The following is a 15,848-nucleotide window of genomic DNA, read 5'->3' as shown; positions in this document are numbered from 1 at the left end:
AGTGGTTTACATTGCATGGAGTCAGTGGTTTACATTGCATGCTGCATGTTTGAAACGTATCCATTGTATCTTTAAAGGAGGATCAGATCATTAAAACCCGTGATTTTTAGTAACTGTGATAGAAATATCTGACCGTTACATCTGGTCTGTAACTCAGAGACCCGTTAGGGTCCATTTGGTTCCATTTGTACACACTCAGGGCAGTTTATGCGTGTCTTAAGTACCAGGTCATATTACTAAACTTAAGACCTGGAGGCGTGATCAATGCCATTTGGCTATTCTGAGTGGCCAAACAGCATTGGCCACGCCTCCAGGTCTTAAGTTTAGTAATATGACCTGGTACTTAAAGGACCACTTCACCACTTTTCAACTTCTCTTCCTATAATTGGTCCTAACTAATGTTCATGATAAAATACCACAATTTTTTCCTACTCAGTCTGTGTCTCATAGGAGGGCTGTGGGCAGTTCAGAAACCCGTCCACCAGTGACATCATCGATGGTGAATCCAAGCTAATAGAAATAACAATTTACAATTTACAATTTAGGCATTTAGCAGACGCTCTTAATCCAGAGCGACTTACAATAAGCAAGAACAAAAAGCATGGGAATACATCACATATGTAAAAATGCATTTATCGCGAAACATGCGTAAGCTAAGAACGTGACTAGAACATATCTATATAATGACACTATACATATAAACTACACATATATGCTATACTATGCTGAGAAGAGTTTGGGACGTGTGGAGCGTTGTCCCGGCGTTTTTAGTGAGGGTACTTCCAGCTTCCCTGCGTTGGCTGATCTGAGTGCGCGGGAGGGTTTGTAGGGTTCAATCATGCTGGCAAGATATGGGGGAGCCATACCTTTGGTTGCTTTAAATGCCAACATCAGAGTTTTGTATTCTGTGCGGGCAGCGACCGGGAGCCAGTGCAGGGAGCGGAGCAGGGGGGAGACATGTGAGAATTTTGGCTGGTTGAAGACCAAGCGAGCTGCGGCATTTTGGATCAGTTGGAGAGGCTTCAGTTCACATGCCGGTAGGCCAGTAAGGAGAGAGTTACAATAGTCAAGTTTTGACAGGACTGTTGTCTGGATTAGGAGGCAGGCTTTCTTTTCCTGAAAAGTTGCCATGCAAAAGTTGAAGCCATCGTTCTCACGATAATACAAATCTAAATATATTTTAAAACAAATCTTGTTTAAAACAAATCTGCCTAATGATGATGTCACTGGTGGACGGGTGTCCGAACTGCCCAAAGCCTTCCTATGAGACACAGACTGAGTAGGAAAAAATGGTGGTGTTTTATCATGAACATTAGTGAGGACCAATTATATGAAGAGATGTTGAAAAGTGGTGAAGTGGTCCTTTAAGACACGCATAATACTGCCCTCAGAGTCAAATTAAGTTTGGGTTTACAATATAAATCGGGGGTCCCAGAGATACAAATTCCATTAAATGGGGGTCCGTATAGACTAATGCATGTCAAACTGTGGGGGTCCTTGACATTAAACGGGTTGAGAATCTCTCCTAGAGCCGTAAACATCTTCTCTTATGGGGGGGGTCCCTGGCATATATTTTCTAATGGGGGTCCGCGGGCTAATTAGTGTCAATTTGGGGGGTCCTTGACATGAAAAAGTTTGGGAACAAGTGATCTAACCCATTCTGGACGGGAACCCTGTTTTGGTGTTTTAACTAAGCATTATGTTGTACTTTAGCTATTGAAAAATAGCAGATCTACAAGCTCGTAGCGCGCCACCGAGTGGCGCGCTACGAGCTTGTAGGTCTGCTATTTTAGAAAAATCATGAAAATGTGGCACAAATCTTTGAATACATATTCTTTCAGACGACTTTTTTATTTATTTCGACGTCAGGCCTAAATGGAGTGACAATGAAGTGAATCTGAATCTGGTGTTCTGCATATAGTGGCAGGGTGATATAATTATTCTCTTCTTGCTCTGTCTGTGTCTCTCACTCACCCTCCCTCTCATAACGTGTGTGTGTGTGTGTGTGTGTGTGTGTGTGTGTGTGTGTGTGTGTGTGTGTGTGTGTGTGTGTGTGTGTGTGTGTGTGTGTGTGTGTGTGTGTGTGTGTGCGTGTGCGTGTGTGTGTGCCTGTGTGTGTGTGTGCCTGTGTGTGTGTGTGCGTGCGCGTGTCAGGACCACCCCAGCATGGGCCAGCTGGCAGACAAGCTATTGGAAAATCACATCCACTCTGTCTTCGCTGTGGAGAACCAGCAGTATCAGTGGTATGAGGTAATCACAGGCACGCACGCACACACGCACGCACGCACGCACGCACACACACACACACACACACACACACACACACACAGTTAGTGCAAATAAACAGACCTGCGCATGGGACACATACATACATACATACATACACGCACATAATCAAATACCCCGAGTATCAAATATCTAAGACATTCTTTCTTTCTTTCTTTCAAACACACATACGCACTCGTGAGTGCGCACGCCCACACACACACACACACACACTAATACAAACAAACACACCCAGGCGCATGCATGTGCTCTCAAGTTGGCGCTCAAACGATTGCCTCTAAGTCGTTGCCGTTGGGTAGAATCCTTTTATCTCCGTATACTTCATCTTTTCATGTTCATCTTTTTTTCATGAATGACCTAGTATAGAGCGTCGCAGTCCCGCCCCCTTCCCAGGAATGACCTAGTATAGAGCGTCGCAGTCCCGCCCCCTTCCCATGAATGACCTAGTATAGAGCGTCGCAGTCCCGCCCCCTTCATGAATGACCTAGTATAGAGCGTCGCAGTCCCGCCCCCTTCATGAATGACCTAGTATAGAGCGTCGCAGTCCCGCCCCCTTCCAGGGCCCTCCCAGAATGACCTAGTATAGAGCGTCGCAGTCCCGCCCCCTTCCAGGGCCCTCCCAGAATGACCTAGTATAGAGCGTCGCAGTCCCGCCCCCTTCATGAATGACCTAGTATAGAGCGTCGCAGTCCCGCCCCCTTCATGAATGACCTAGTATAGAGCGTCGCAGTCCCGCCCCCTTCATGAATGACCTAGTATAGAGCGTCGCAGTCCCGCCCCCTTCATGAATGACCTAGTATAGAGCGTCGCAGTCCCGCCCCCTTCATGAATGACCTAGTATAGAGCGTCGCAGTCCCGCCCCCTTCCAGGGCCCTCCCAGAATGACCTAGTATAGAGCGTCGCAGTCCCGCCCCCTTCATGAATGACCTAGTATAGAGCGTCGCAGTCCCGCCCCCTTCATGAATGACCTAGTATAGAGCGTCGCAGTCCCGCCCCCTTCATGAATGACCTAGTATAGAGCGTCGCAGTCCCGCCCCCTTCATGAATGACCTAGTATAGAGCGTCGCAGTCCCGCCCCCTTCCAGGGCCCTCCCAGAATGACCTAGTATAGAGCGTCGCAGTCCCGCCCCCTTCATGAATGACCTAGTATAGAGCGTCGCAGTCCCGCCCCCTTCATGAATGACCTAGTATAGAGCGTCGCAGTCCCGCCCCCTTCATGAATGACCTAGTATAGAGCGTCGCAGTCCCGCCCCCTTCATGAATGACCTAGTATAGAGCGTCGCAGTCCCGCCCCCTTCATGAATGACCTAGTATAGAGCGTTGCAGTCCCGCCCCCTTCATGAATGACCTAGTATAGAGCGTTGCAGTCCCGCCCCCTTCATGAATGACCTAGTATAGAGCGTCGCAGTCCCGCCCCCTTACAGGGCCCTCCCAGAATGACCTAGTATAGAGCGTCGCAGTCCCGCCCCCTTCATGAATGACCTAGTATAGAGCGTCGCAGTCCCGCCCCCTTCATGAATGACCTAGTATAGAGCGTCGCAGTCCCGCCCCCTTCATGAATGACCTAGTATAGAGCGTCGCAGTCCCGCCCCCTTCCAGGGCCCTCCCAGAATGACCTAGTATAGAGCGTCGCAGTCCCGCCCCCTTCATGAATGACCTAGTATAGAGCGTCGCAGTCCCGCCCCCTTCATGAATGACCTAGTATAGAGCGTCGCAGTCCCGCCCCCTTCATGAATGACCTAGTATAGAGCGTCGCAGTCCCGCCCCCTTCATGAATGACCTAGTATAGAGCGTCGCAGTCCCGCCCCCTTCCAGGGCCCTCCCAGAATGACCTAGTATAGAGCGTCGCAGTCCCGCCCCCTTTCATGAATGACCTAGTATAGAGCGTCGCAGTCCCGCCCCCTTCATGAATGACCTAGTATAGAGCGTCGCAGTCCCGCCCCCTTCATGAATGACCTAGTATAGAGCGTCGCAGTCCCGCCCCCTTCATGAATGACCTAGTATAGAGCGTCGCAGTCCCGCCCCCTTCATGAATGACCTAGTATAGAGCGTCGCAGTCCCGCCCCCTTCCAGGGCCCTCCCAGAATGACCTAGTATAGAGCGTCGCAGTCCCGCCCCCTTCATGAATGACCTAGTATAGAGCGTCGCAGTCCCGCCCCCTTCATGAATGACCTAGTATAGAGCGTCGCAGTCCCGCCCCCTTCATGAATGACCTAGTATAGAGCGTCGCAGTCCCGCCCCCTTCCCAGGGCCCAGGAAATTATTCTCCGTTTATTTTCCTCATAGACATTTCAGAAAGTATTTATTTAAAGACGTTTAAGCCGCGGACAAAGCCAATTTTTGTCGTGACAAATCAAGACAACAAACGGCAAGGTTACAACACTTTTTTTGTTGTTTTTCTTCTATGTAATTATTTGTTTGGTCCAAAATATTGTGTGTGTTGTCATGATTTGTCACGACTCGAGTTGGCTTCGTACGGCGCTTAAAAGGTCTTTAAATAAATACCTTTTGAAATGTCTATGAGGAAAAATGCATTGGGATTCATTTCCTGGGCCTGGTGTCGTCATGAAAGGGGGCGGGACTGCGACGCTCTATAGTCCATATGTTAACACATTGAGAGCCCACGCAAAACTGCCCAAAATCACTTTCACCTAGAAAATCCATTCACATTTTTTATAATTCAGCTGACTGTGGAGACACATGCTGGAACTTTTTACTTTGAAATGTTTTATAGTTTCTGAGTTATTTAATTTAAACGCCAAATGCATTCTCAATGGCGAAAACACAAACTTTGGCACCACGTGTTAAAAAAAAAGTGTTTTGATTTTTCTGATTTTTTTTTAATAAAAAAAAAATAAATATATATATATATATATATATATATATATATATTTTTTTTTTTCTTCAAAGACGTCCACAGACGTCTTGGGCTATGCACGTGCGGTAATACCCAGGACGTCCACAGACGTTTTAGGCACAAAATGTGTTAAGAGGGGGGAAATGGGGGCACGGTGGCACAGTCGGTAGTGCTGTCTCCTCACAGCTAGAAGGTCCTGGGTTCCATTCCCACAGTCTGTAGTGCTGTCTCCTCACAGCTAGAAGGTCCTGGGTTCCATTCCCACAGTCGGTAGTGCTGTCTCCTCACAGCTAGAAGGTCCTGGGTTCCATTCCCACAGTCGGTAGTGCTGTCTCCTCACAGCTAGAAGGTCCTGGGTTCCATTCCCACAGTCGGTAGTGCTGTCGCCTCACCGCTAGAAGGTCCTGGGTTCCATTCCCACAGTCGGTAGTGCTGTCTCCTCACAGCTAGAAGGTCCTGGGTTCCATTCCCAGTCGGTAGTGCTGTCTCCTCACAGCTAGAAGGTTCTGGGTTCGATTCCCACAGTCGGTAGTGCTGTCTCCTCACAGCTAGAAGGTCCTGGGTTCCATTCCCACAGTCGGTAGTGCTGTCTCCTCACAGCTAGAAGGTCCTGGGTTCGATTCCCACAGTCGGTAGTGCTGTCTCCTCACAGCTAGAAGGTCCTGGGTTCCATTCCCACAGTCGGTAGTGCTGTCGCCTCACCGCTAGAAGGTCCTGGGTTCCATTCCCACAGTCGGTAGTGCTGTCTCCTCACAGCTAGAAGGTCCTGGGTTCCATTCCCACAGTCGGTAGTGCTGTCTCCTCACAGCTAGAAGGTCCTGGGTTCCATTCCCACAGTCGGTAGTGCTGTCTCCTCACAGCTAGAAGGTTCTGGGTTCCATTCCCACAGTCGGTAGTGCTGTCGCCTCACCGCTAGAAGGTCCTGGGTTCCATTCCCACAGTCGGTAGTGCTGTCGCCTCACAGCTAGAAGGTCCTGGGTTCCATTCCCACAGTCGGTAGTGCTGTCGCCTCACCGCTAGAAGGTCCTGGGTTCCATTCCCACAGTCGGTAGTGCTGTCTCCTCACAGCTAGAAGGTTCTGGGTTCCATTCCCACAGTCGGTAGTGCTGTCTCCTCACAGCTAGAAGGTCCTGGGTTCCATTCCCACAGTCGGTAGTGCTGTCTCCTCACCGCTAGAAGGTCCTGGGTTCCATTCCCACAGTCGGTAGTGCTGTCGCCTCACAGCTAGAAGGTCCTGGGTTCCATTCCCACAGTCTGTAGTGCTGTCTCCTTACCGCTAGAAGGTTCTGGGTTCCATTCCCACAGTCGGTAGTGCTGTCGCCTCACCGCTAGAAGGTCCTGGGTTCCATTCCCACAGTCTGTAGTGCTGTCTCCTCACCGCTAGAAGGTCCTGGGTTCCATTCCCACAGTCGGTAGTGCTGTCTCCTCACCGCTAGAAGGTCCTGGGTTCCATTCCCACAGTCGGTAGTGCTGTCGCCTCACAGCTAGAAGGTCCTGGGTTCCATTCCCACAGTCGGTAGTGCTGTCTCCTCACCGCTAGAAGGTCCTGGGTTCCATTCCCACAGTCGGTAGTGCTGTCGCCTCACAGCTAGAAGGTCCTGGGTTCCATTCCCACAGTCGGTAGTGCTGTCGCCTCACAGCTAGAAGGTCCTGGGTTCCATTCCCACAGTCGGTAGTGCTGTCTCCTCACAGCTAGAAGGTCCTGGGTTCCATTCCCACAGTCGGTAGTGCTGTCGCCTCACAGCTAGAAGGTCCTGGGTTCCATTCCCACAGTCGGTAGTGCTGTCGCCTCACAGCTAGAAGGTCCTGGGTTCCATTCCCACAGTCGGTAGTGCTGTCGCCTCACAGCTAGAAGGTCCTGGGTTCCATTCCCACAGTCTGTAGTGCTGTCTCCTCACAGCTAGAAGGTTCTGGGTTCGATTCCCACAGTCGGTAGTGCTGTCTCCTCACCGCTAGAAGGTTCTGGGTTCCATTCCCACAGTCGGTAGTGCTGTCTCCTCACCGCTAGAAGGTTCTGGGTTCCATTCCCACAGTCGGTAGTGCTGTCGCCTCACCGCTAGAAGGTTCTGGGTTCCATTCCCACAGTCTGTAGTGCTGTCGCCTCACAGCTAGAACGCTGTGGGTGCTGGCGGCGTGTTTCCTCCCATCAGTGCCCATACCCGAGGCGGGGTAGGCGAAAGGGCCTTTCTGTGTGGCGTTTGCATGTTCTCCCCGTGTCCCCTAGGGTAGGTACCCTCACATGTTCTCCCCGTGTCCCCTAGGGTAGGCACCCCCACATGTTCTCCCCGTGTCCCCTAGGGTAGGTACCCTCACATGTTCTCCCCGTGTCCCCCTAGGGTAGGTACCCTCACATGTTCTCCCCGTGTCCCCCTAGGGTAGGTACCCTCACATGTTCTCCCCGTGTCCTAGTATAGAGCGTCGCAGTCCCGCCCCCTTCCAGGGCCCTCCCAGAATGACCTAGTATAGAGCGTCGCAGTCCCGCCCCCTTCATGAATGACCTAGTATAGAGCGTCGCAGTCCCGCCCCCTTCATGAATGACCTAGTATAGAGCGTCGCAGTCCCGCCCCCTTCATGAATGACCTAGTATAGAGCGTCGCAGTCCCGCCCCCTTCATGAATGACCTAGTATAGAGCGTCGCAGTCCCGCCCCCTTCCAGGGCCCTCCCAGAATGACCTAGTATAGAGCGTCGCAGTCCCGCCCCCTTTCATGAATGACCTAGTATAGAGCGTCGCAGTCCCGCCCCCTTCATGAATGACCTAGTATAGAGCGTCGCAGTCCCGCCCCCTTCATGAATGACCTAGTATAGAGCGTCGCAGTCCCGCCCCCTTCATGAATGACCTAGTATAGAGCGTCGCAGTCCCGCCCCCTTCATGAATGACCTAGTATAGAGCGTCGCAGTCCCGCCCCCTTCCAGGGCCCTCCCAGAATGACCTAGTATAGAGCGTCGCAGTCCCGCCCCCTTCATGAATGACCTAGTATAGAGCGTCGCAGTCCCGCCCCCTTCATGAATGACCTAGTATAGAGCGTCGCAGTCCCGCCCCCTTCATGAATGACCTAGTATAGAGCGTCGCAGTCCCGCCCCCTTCCCAGGGCCCAGGAAATTATTCTCCGTTTATTTTCCTCATAGACATTTCAGAAAGTATTTATTTAAAGACGTTTAAGCCGCGGACAAAGCCAATTTTTGTCGTGACAAATCAAGACAACAAACGGCAAGGTTACAACACTTTTTTTGTTGTTTTTCTTCTATGTAATTATTTGTTTGGTCCAAAATATTGTGTGTGTTGTCATGATTTGTCACGACTCGAGTTGGCTTCGTACGGCGCTTAAAAGGTCTTTAAATAAATACCTTTTGAAATGTCTATGAGGAAAAATGCATTGGGATTCATTTCCTGGGCCTGGTGTCGTCATGAAAGGGGGCGGGACTGCGACGCTCTATAGTCCATATGTTAACACATTGAGAGCCCACGCAAAACTGCCCAAAATCACTTTCACCTAGAAAATCCATTCACATTTTTTATAATTCAGCTGACTGTGGAGACACATGCTGGAACTTTTTACTTTGAAATGTTTTATAGTTTCTGAGTTATTTAATTTAAACGCCAAATGCATTCTCAATGGCGAAAACACAAACTTTGGCACCACGTGTTAAAAAAAAAGTGTTTTGATTTTTCTGATTTTTTTTTAATAAAAAAAAAATATATATATATATATATATATATATATATATATATATTTTTTTTTTTTTCTTCAAAGACGTCCACAGACGTCTTGGGCTATGCACGTGCGGTAATACCCAGGACGTCCACAGACGTTTTAGGCACAAAATGTGTTAAGAGGGGGGAAATGGGGGCACGGTGGCACAGTCGGTAGTGCTGTCTCCTCACAGCTAGAAGGTCCTGGGTTCCATTCCCACAGTCTGTAGTGCTGTCTCCTCACAGCTAGAAGGTCCTGGGTTCCATTCCCACAGTCGGTAGTGCTGTCTCCTCACAGCTAGAAGGTCCTGGGTTACAATTTACAATTTACAATTTAGGCATTTAGCAGACGCTCTTAATCCAGAGCGACTTACAATAAGCAAGAACAAAAAGCATGGGAATACATCACATATGTAAAAAGCATTTATCGCGAAACATGCGTAAGCTAAGAACGTGACTAGAACATATCTATATAATGACACTATACATATAAACTATAACTAGAACATATCTATATAATGACACTATACATATAAACTACACATATATGCTATACTATGCTGTACATATATACTATGAAGTGCTATGACTACTATACACTATATACTATGAAGTGCTATGACTACATACAATGCACTTATTGTGCTGTCTACATGACATGCTATAAGTCTGTTTCAAATGCTATATAAGTCTAAGAAGTGCTGTCTAAGGGGGGTAGGGTAAGTGCTATGGGCCATGATGGAGTCTGAAAAGGTGGGTTTTCAGACTACGGCGGAAGATCGGGAGTGATGCTGCAGTTCTGATTGCAACGGGAAGTGCATTCCACAGTTTTGGGGCCAGAAGGGAGAAGAGTTTGGGACGTGTGGAGCGTTGTCCCGGCGTTTTTAGTGAGGGTACTTCCAGCTTCCCTGCGTTGGCTGATCTGAGTGCGCGGGAGGGTTTGTAGGGTTCAATCATGCTGGCAAGATATGGGGGAGCCATACCTTTGGTTGCTTTAAATGCCAACATCAGAGTTTTGTATTCTGTGCGGGCAGCGACCGGGAGCCAGTGCAGGGAGCGGAGCAGGGGGGAGACATGTGAGAATTTTGGCTGGTTGAAGACCAAGCGAGCTGCGGCATTTTGGATCAGTTGGAGAGGCTTCAGTGCACATGCCGGTAAGCCAGTAAGGAGAGAGTTACAATAGTCAAGTTTTGCCAGGACTGTTGTCTGGATTAGGAGCTGGGATGATTCCTGGGTGAGGAACGGTCTAATTCGTCGTATGTTATAGAGTGTGAACCTACAGGATCGAGTGACAGCTGTGATGTGAGTTTTGAACGAGAGCTGACTGTCCAGGACAACACCAAGGTTCCTGGCTGTTGGGACAGACGTTACCAGGGCGTTGTCTACGGAAATAGTTAGCTCCCGCATCGGGCAGGACTTAGCTGGGAAGAAGAGAAGCTCAGTCTTGTCTGGGTTCAGCTTGAGGTGGTTGGAGGACATCCACTGTGAGATGTCAGCCAGATGGGTTCCATTCCCACAGTCGGTAGTGCTGTCTCCTCACAGCTAGAAGGTCCTGGGTTCCATTCCCACAGTCGGTAGTGCTGTCGCCTCACCGCTAGAAGGTCCTGGGTTCCATTCCCACAGTCGGTAGTGCTGTCTCCTCACAGCTAGAAGGTCCTGGGTTCCATTCCCAGTCGGTAGTGCTGTCTCCTCACAGCTAGAAGGTTCTGGGTTCGATTCCCACAGTCGGTAGTGCTGTCTCCTCACAGCTAGAAGGTCCTGGGTTCCATTCCCACAGTCGGTAGTGCTGTCTCCTCACAGCTAGAAGGTCCTGGGTTCGATTCCCACAGTCGGTAGTGCTGTCTCCTCACAGCTAGAAGGTCCTGGGTTCCATTCCCACAGTCGGTAGTGCTGTCGCCTCACCGCTAGAAGGTCCTGGGTTCCATTCCCACAGTCGGTAGTGCTGTCTCCTCACAGCTAGAAGGTCCTGGGTTCCATTCCCACAGTCGGTAGTGCTGTCTCCTCACAGCTAGAAGGTCCTGGGTTCCATTCCCACAGTCGGTAGTGCTGTCTCCTCACAGCTAGAAGGTTCTGGGTTCCATTCCCACAGTCGGTAGTGCTGTCGCCTCACCGCTAGAAGGTCCTGGGTTCCATTCCCACAGTCGGTAGTGCTGTCGCCTCACAGCTAGAAGGTCCTGGGTTCCATTCCCACAGTCGGTAGTGCTGTCGCCTCACCGCTAGAAGGTCCTGGGTTCCATTCCCACAGTCGGTAGTGCTGTCTCCTCACAGCTAGAAGGTTCTGGGTTCCATTCCCACAGTCGGTAGTGCTGTCTCCTCACAGCTAGAAGGTCCTGGGTTCCATTCCCACAGTCGGTAGTGCTGTCTCCTCACCGCTAGAAGGTCCTGGGTTCCATTCCCACAGTCGGTAGTGCTGTCGCCTCACAGCTAGAAGGTCCTGGGTTCCATTCCCACAGTCTGTAGTGCTGTCTCCTTACCGCTAGAAGGTTCTGGGTTCCATTCCCACAGTCGGTAGTGCTGTCGCCTCACCGCTAGAAGGTCCTGGGTTCCATTCCCACAGTCTGTAGTGCTGTCTCCTCACCGCTAGAAGGTCCTGGGTTCCATTCCCACAGTCGGTAGTGCTGTCTCCTCACCGCTAGAAGGTCCTGGGTTCCATTCCCACAGTCGGTAGTGCTGTCGCCTCACAGCTAGAAGGTCCTGGGTTCCATTCCCACAGTCGGTAGTGCTGTCTCCTCACCGCTAGAAGGTCCTGGGTTCCATTCCCACAGTCGGTAGTGCTGTCGCCTCACAGCTAGAAGGTCCTGGGTTCCATTCCCACAGTCGGTAGTGCTGTCGCCTCACAGCTAGAAGGTCCTGGGTTCCATTCCCACAGTCGGTAGTGCTGTCTCCTCACAGCTAGAAGGTCCTGGGTTCCATTCCCACAGTCGGTAGTGCTGTCGCCTCACAGCTAGAAGGTCCTGGGTTCCATTCCCACAGTCGGTAGTGCTGTCGCCTCACAGCTAGAAGGTCCTGGGTTCCATTCCCACAGTCGGTAGTGCTGTCGCCTCACAGCTAGAAGGTCCTGGGTTCCATTCCCACAGTCTGTAGTGCTGTCTCCTCACAGCTAGAAGGTTCTGGGTTCGATTCCCACAGTCGGTAGTGCTGTCTCCTCACCGCTAGAAGGTTCTGGGTTCCATTCCCACAGTCGGTAGTGCTGTCTCCTCACCGCTAGAAGGTTCTGGGTTCCATTCCCACAGTCGGTAGTGCTGTCGCCTCACCGCTAGAAGGTTCTGGGTTCCATTCCCACAGTCTGTAGTGCTGTCGCCTCACAGCTAGAACGCTGTGGGTGCTGGCGGCGTGTTTCCTCCCATCAGTGCCCATACCCGAGGCGGGGTAGGCGAAAGGGCCTTTCTGTGTGGCGTTTGCATGTTCTCCCCGTGTCCCCTAGGGTAGGTACCCTCACATGTTCTCCCCGTGTCCCCTAGGGTAGGCACCCCCACATGTTCTCCCCGTGTCCCCTAGGGTAGGTACCCTCACATGTTCTCCCCGTGTCCCCCTAGGGTAGGTACCCTCACATGTTCTCCCCGTGTCCCCCTAGGGTAGGTACCCTCACATGTTCTCCCCGTGTCCCCTAGGGTAGGCACCCTCACATGTTCTCCCCGTGTCCCCTAGGGTAGGTACCCTCACATGTTCTCCCGTGTCCCCCTAGGGTAGGTACCCTCACATGTTCTCTCCGTGTCCCCTAGGGTAGGTACCCTCACATGTTCTCCCCGTGTCCCCTAGGGTAGGTACCCTCACATGTTCTCCCCGTGTCCCCTAGGGTAGGTACCCTCACATGTTCTCCCCGTCTCCCCTAGGGTAGGTACCCTCACATGTTCTCCCCGTGTCCCCTAGGGTAGGTACCCTCACATGTTCTCCCGTGTCCCCCTAGGGTAGGTACCCTCACATGTTCTCCCCGTGTCCCCTAGGGTAGCTACCCTCACATGTTCTCCCCCCTGTGTCCCCTAGGGTAGGTACCCTCACATGTTCTCCCGTGTCCCCTATAGGGTAGGTACCCTCACATGTTCTCCCCGTGTCCCGTAGGGTAGGTACCCTCACATGTTCTCCCCGTGTCCCCTAGGGTAGGTACCCTCACATGTTCTCCCCGTCTCCCCTAGGGTAGGTACCCTCACATGTTCTCCCGTGTCCCCCTAGGGTAGGTAACCTCACATGTTCTCCCCGTGTCCCCTAGGGTAGCTACCCTCACATGTTCTCCCCCCCGTGTCCCCTAGGGTAGGTTCCCTCACATGTTCTCCCCGTGTCCCCTATAGGGTAGGTACCCTCACATGTTCTCTCCGTGTCCCCTACCCTCACAAAAAACATGCAGTAATCCTGGTCTCTTTAAACTACCTCCCCCTGGCCAGCCGGGGCTCCTGATGGAGGGGAAAGGAACTGGTTGGAATAACGTGTTCCTTCCACGTGCTACGTCCAACCAGGGAAACTCCCCCCTGTCAGGTGTAAAGGAGCAACTTGGACACTCAGGCATGAAGGAAGCAGGAGTTCAAGTCCGTTGCTCTCCCCATGTCCCCCATATATGGGGACCAGCTTGGCGGAGGGTGTGTAGAGCCCAGGATTAGATAATTGACACAGGGATGAAAAATGGGTTACAAAATCGTGGGATAAAAAATATATAAAACAAAAACAGAAATTTACTTAAAGACAACTTTAGTTTTTTTTTCAACCAAGGTTCATGTTTTAGGTTATTAGAGAAAGTAAAAGATGCCGAGTCGACTGTGGGAATGTTTTTTTAATTTCCTGCTTTCTTTCATTTTAGTGATTTTAGCTGTTTTTGACAGGGGGGGGGGGGGCATTCAAGCATGGCGCTAAATTTTATAGCGATTTATTTTTTCATTATTTACTATATTCCTGCTACCAGGACTACATGGCTGCCAGGTCCTATTGGCTGTTGGTAATCATGGCTGCCAGTTCCTATTGGCTGTTGGTAATCATGGCTGCCAGTTCCTATTGGCTGTTGGTAGTCACGGCTGCCAGTTCCTATTGGCTGTTGGTAATCATGGCTGCCAGTTCCTATTGGCTGTTGGTAGTCTTGGCTGCCAGTTCCTATTTGCTGTTGGTAGTCATGGCTGCCAGTTCCCACCTGATGTTGTGTGGGAGTTCAGACTGCCCAACATGTCGTCACTGAGCCGTGGTGGTAAGAGACTCACCGCTCACCCAAACACACCTCTCTGTTTTTACTAAAACTACAACATGACGTCACTGAGCCGTGGTGAAAAGCCGCTCACCCCAACACACCTCTCTGTTTTTACTAAAACTACAACATGACGTCACTGAGCCGCGGTGAAAAGCATGTGCCTAAGCCTGTGTCTCCCTCTCTCTCTCCTCTCCTCTCTGCAGAGCTTGGTGGACTTCCTCCCAGGTTCCTATCTGGGCAAGCTGGGTTTCTTCCAGACCCCCAGCCTCATCGAACTGGTAGTGGATGCATACAAGGTACGCACGCACGCACGCACGCACGCACGCACGCACTCGTCCGGCAGTCTTTTTCTCTGCATCAGCAACTGTTGAATGCTGTACAGTATGGTGTACAGTATGGTGTACAGTATGGTGTACAGTATGGAGTACAGTATGGAGTACAGTATGGTGTACAGTATGGTGTACAGTATGGAGTACAGTATGGTGTACAGTATGGTGTACATTATGGTGTACAGTATGGAGTACAGTATGGTGTACAGTATGGTGTACAGTATGGAGTACAGTATGGTGTACAGTATGGTGTACATTATGGTGTACAGTATGGAGTACAGTATGGTGTACAGTATGGAGTACAGTATGGTGTACATACCGGGTGTGGCTCCGCACTTGCAGCTGCGCCCCAGTAGGGGGCTGCAGTGAGTCGGTTACTTACAAAACTACACAGAAATGTCTAGGGGGGGAATTCGGGAAATCGGCAAGTTTCGCTGAAAGTGCAGTTCCTATAATAGTGGCCTATACCGTTGTTGTATATTATTGATCCTTCTCAACCAATCACGAACTCACTTCAAAGGGGAAGTTTGCACTTTGTTCATTCCTTTGCTTGCTGCTTAATTCACTGCTGGATCGTTTGGGCCCACTAGGGGATATCCTCAGTCACGGGCCCCGACCCACTAGGGGATATCCTCAGTCACGGGCCCCGACCCACTAGGGGATATCCTCAGTCACGGGCCCCGACCCACTAGGGGATATCCTCAGTCACGGGCCCCGACCCACTAGGGGATATCCTCAGTCACGGGCCCCAGCCCACTAGGGGATATCCTCAGTCACGGGCCCCGGCCCACTAGGGGATATCCTCAGTCACGGGCCCCGGCCCACTAGGGGATATCCTCAGTCACGGGCCCCAGCCCACTAGGGGATATCCTCAGTCACGGGCCCCGACCCACTAGGGGATATCCTCAGTCACGGGCCCCGACCCACTAGGGGATATCCTCAGTCACGGGCCCCGACCCACTAGGGGATATCCTCAGTCACGGGCCCCGGGCCCACTAGGGGATATCCTCAGTCACGGGCCCCGACCCACTAGGGGATATCCTCAGTCACGGGCCCCGACCCACTTGGGGATATCCTCAGTCACGGGCTCCGACCCACTTGGGGATATCCTCAGTCACGGGCTCCGACCCACTTGGGGATATCCTCAGTCACGGGCCCCGGCCCACTAGGGGATATCCTCAGTCACGGGCCCCGACCCACTTGGGGATATCCTCAGTCACGGGCTCCGACCCACTTGGGGATATCCTCAGTCACGGGCCCCGGCCCACTAGGTTGAATCATTGCGTAGACCTGCAGGACGATTCTACAAAAGGCCTCTTCTAAATCCCCAGAGGAAAAGATTTGGGTTAAAAATGTTCGCTCTGAAAGAATATATATTCAAAGATTTGCGCCACATTTTCACGACTTTTCAAAAATAACAGACCTGCTATTTTTCAATAGCTAAAGCATAACATAATGCTTAAAACAACAAAAGGGGTTCCCGCCCAGAATGGTTTAAGGGTCCGTTTGGAGCGCTG

At 51.2% G+C, this 15,848-nt stretch overlaps 1 protein-coding gene across 1 annotated transcript in view; it reads left to right on the top strand.

Annotated features, from left to right (window-relative positions):
- The window catches only part of LOC306917806 (integrin beta-8-like), a gene marked incomplete at both ends in the record, with an annotated part of 27,057 nt that extends 12,759 nt beyond the window's left edge, over window positions 1-14,298 (top strand). Inside the window, 2 exons of the mRNA XM_079530709.1 lie at window positions 2,155-2,250; window positions 14,206-14,298. Coding sequence (XP_079386835.1) covers window positions 2,155-2,250; window positions 14,206-14,298 — 189 coding nt within the window. The remainder of the gene's footprint in view (window positions 1-2,154; window positions 2,251-14,205) is intronic.
- Between the last annotated feature and the right edge of the window lie 1,550 nt (window positions 14,299-15,848).

This window comes from Electrona antarctica, assembly GCF_951216825.1.
Source record: "Electrona antarctica genome assembly, contig: scaffold_925, whole genome shotgun sequence".
NCBI lineage: Eukaryota > Metazoa > Chordata > Actinopteri > Myctophiformes > Myctophidae > Electrona > Electrona antarctica.
The sequence above is the reverse complement of the archived record's forward strand: the minus strand, read 5'-3'. Positions and strand labels throughout refer to the sequence as shown.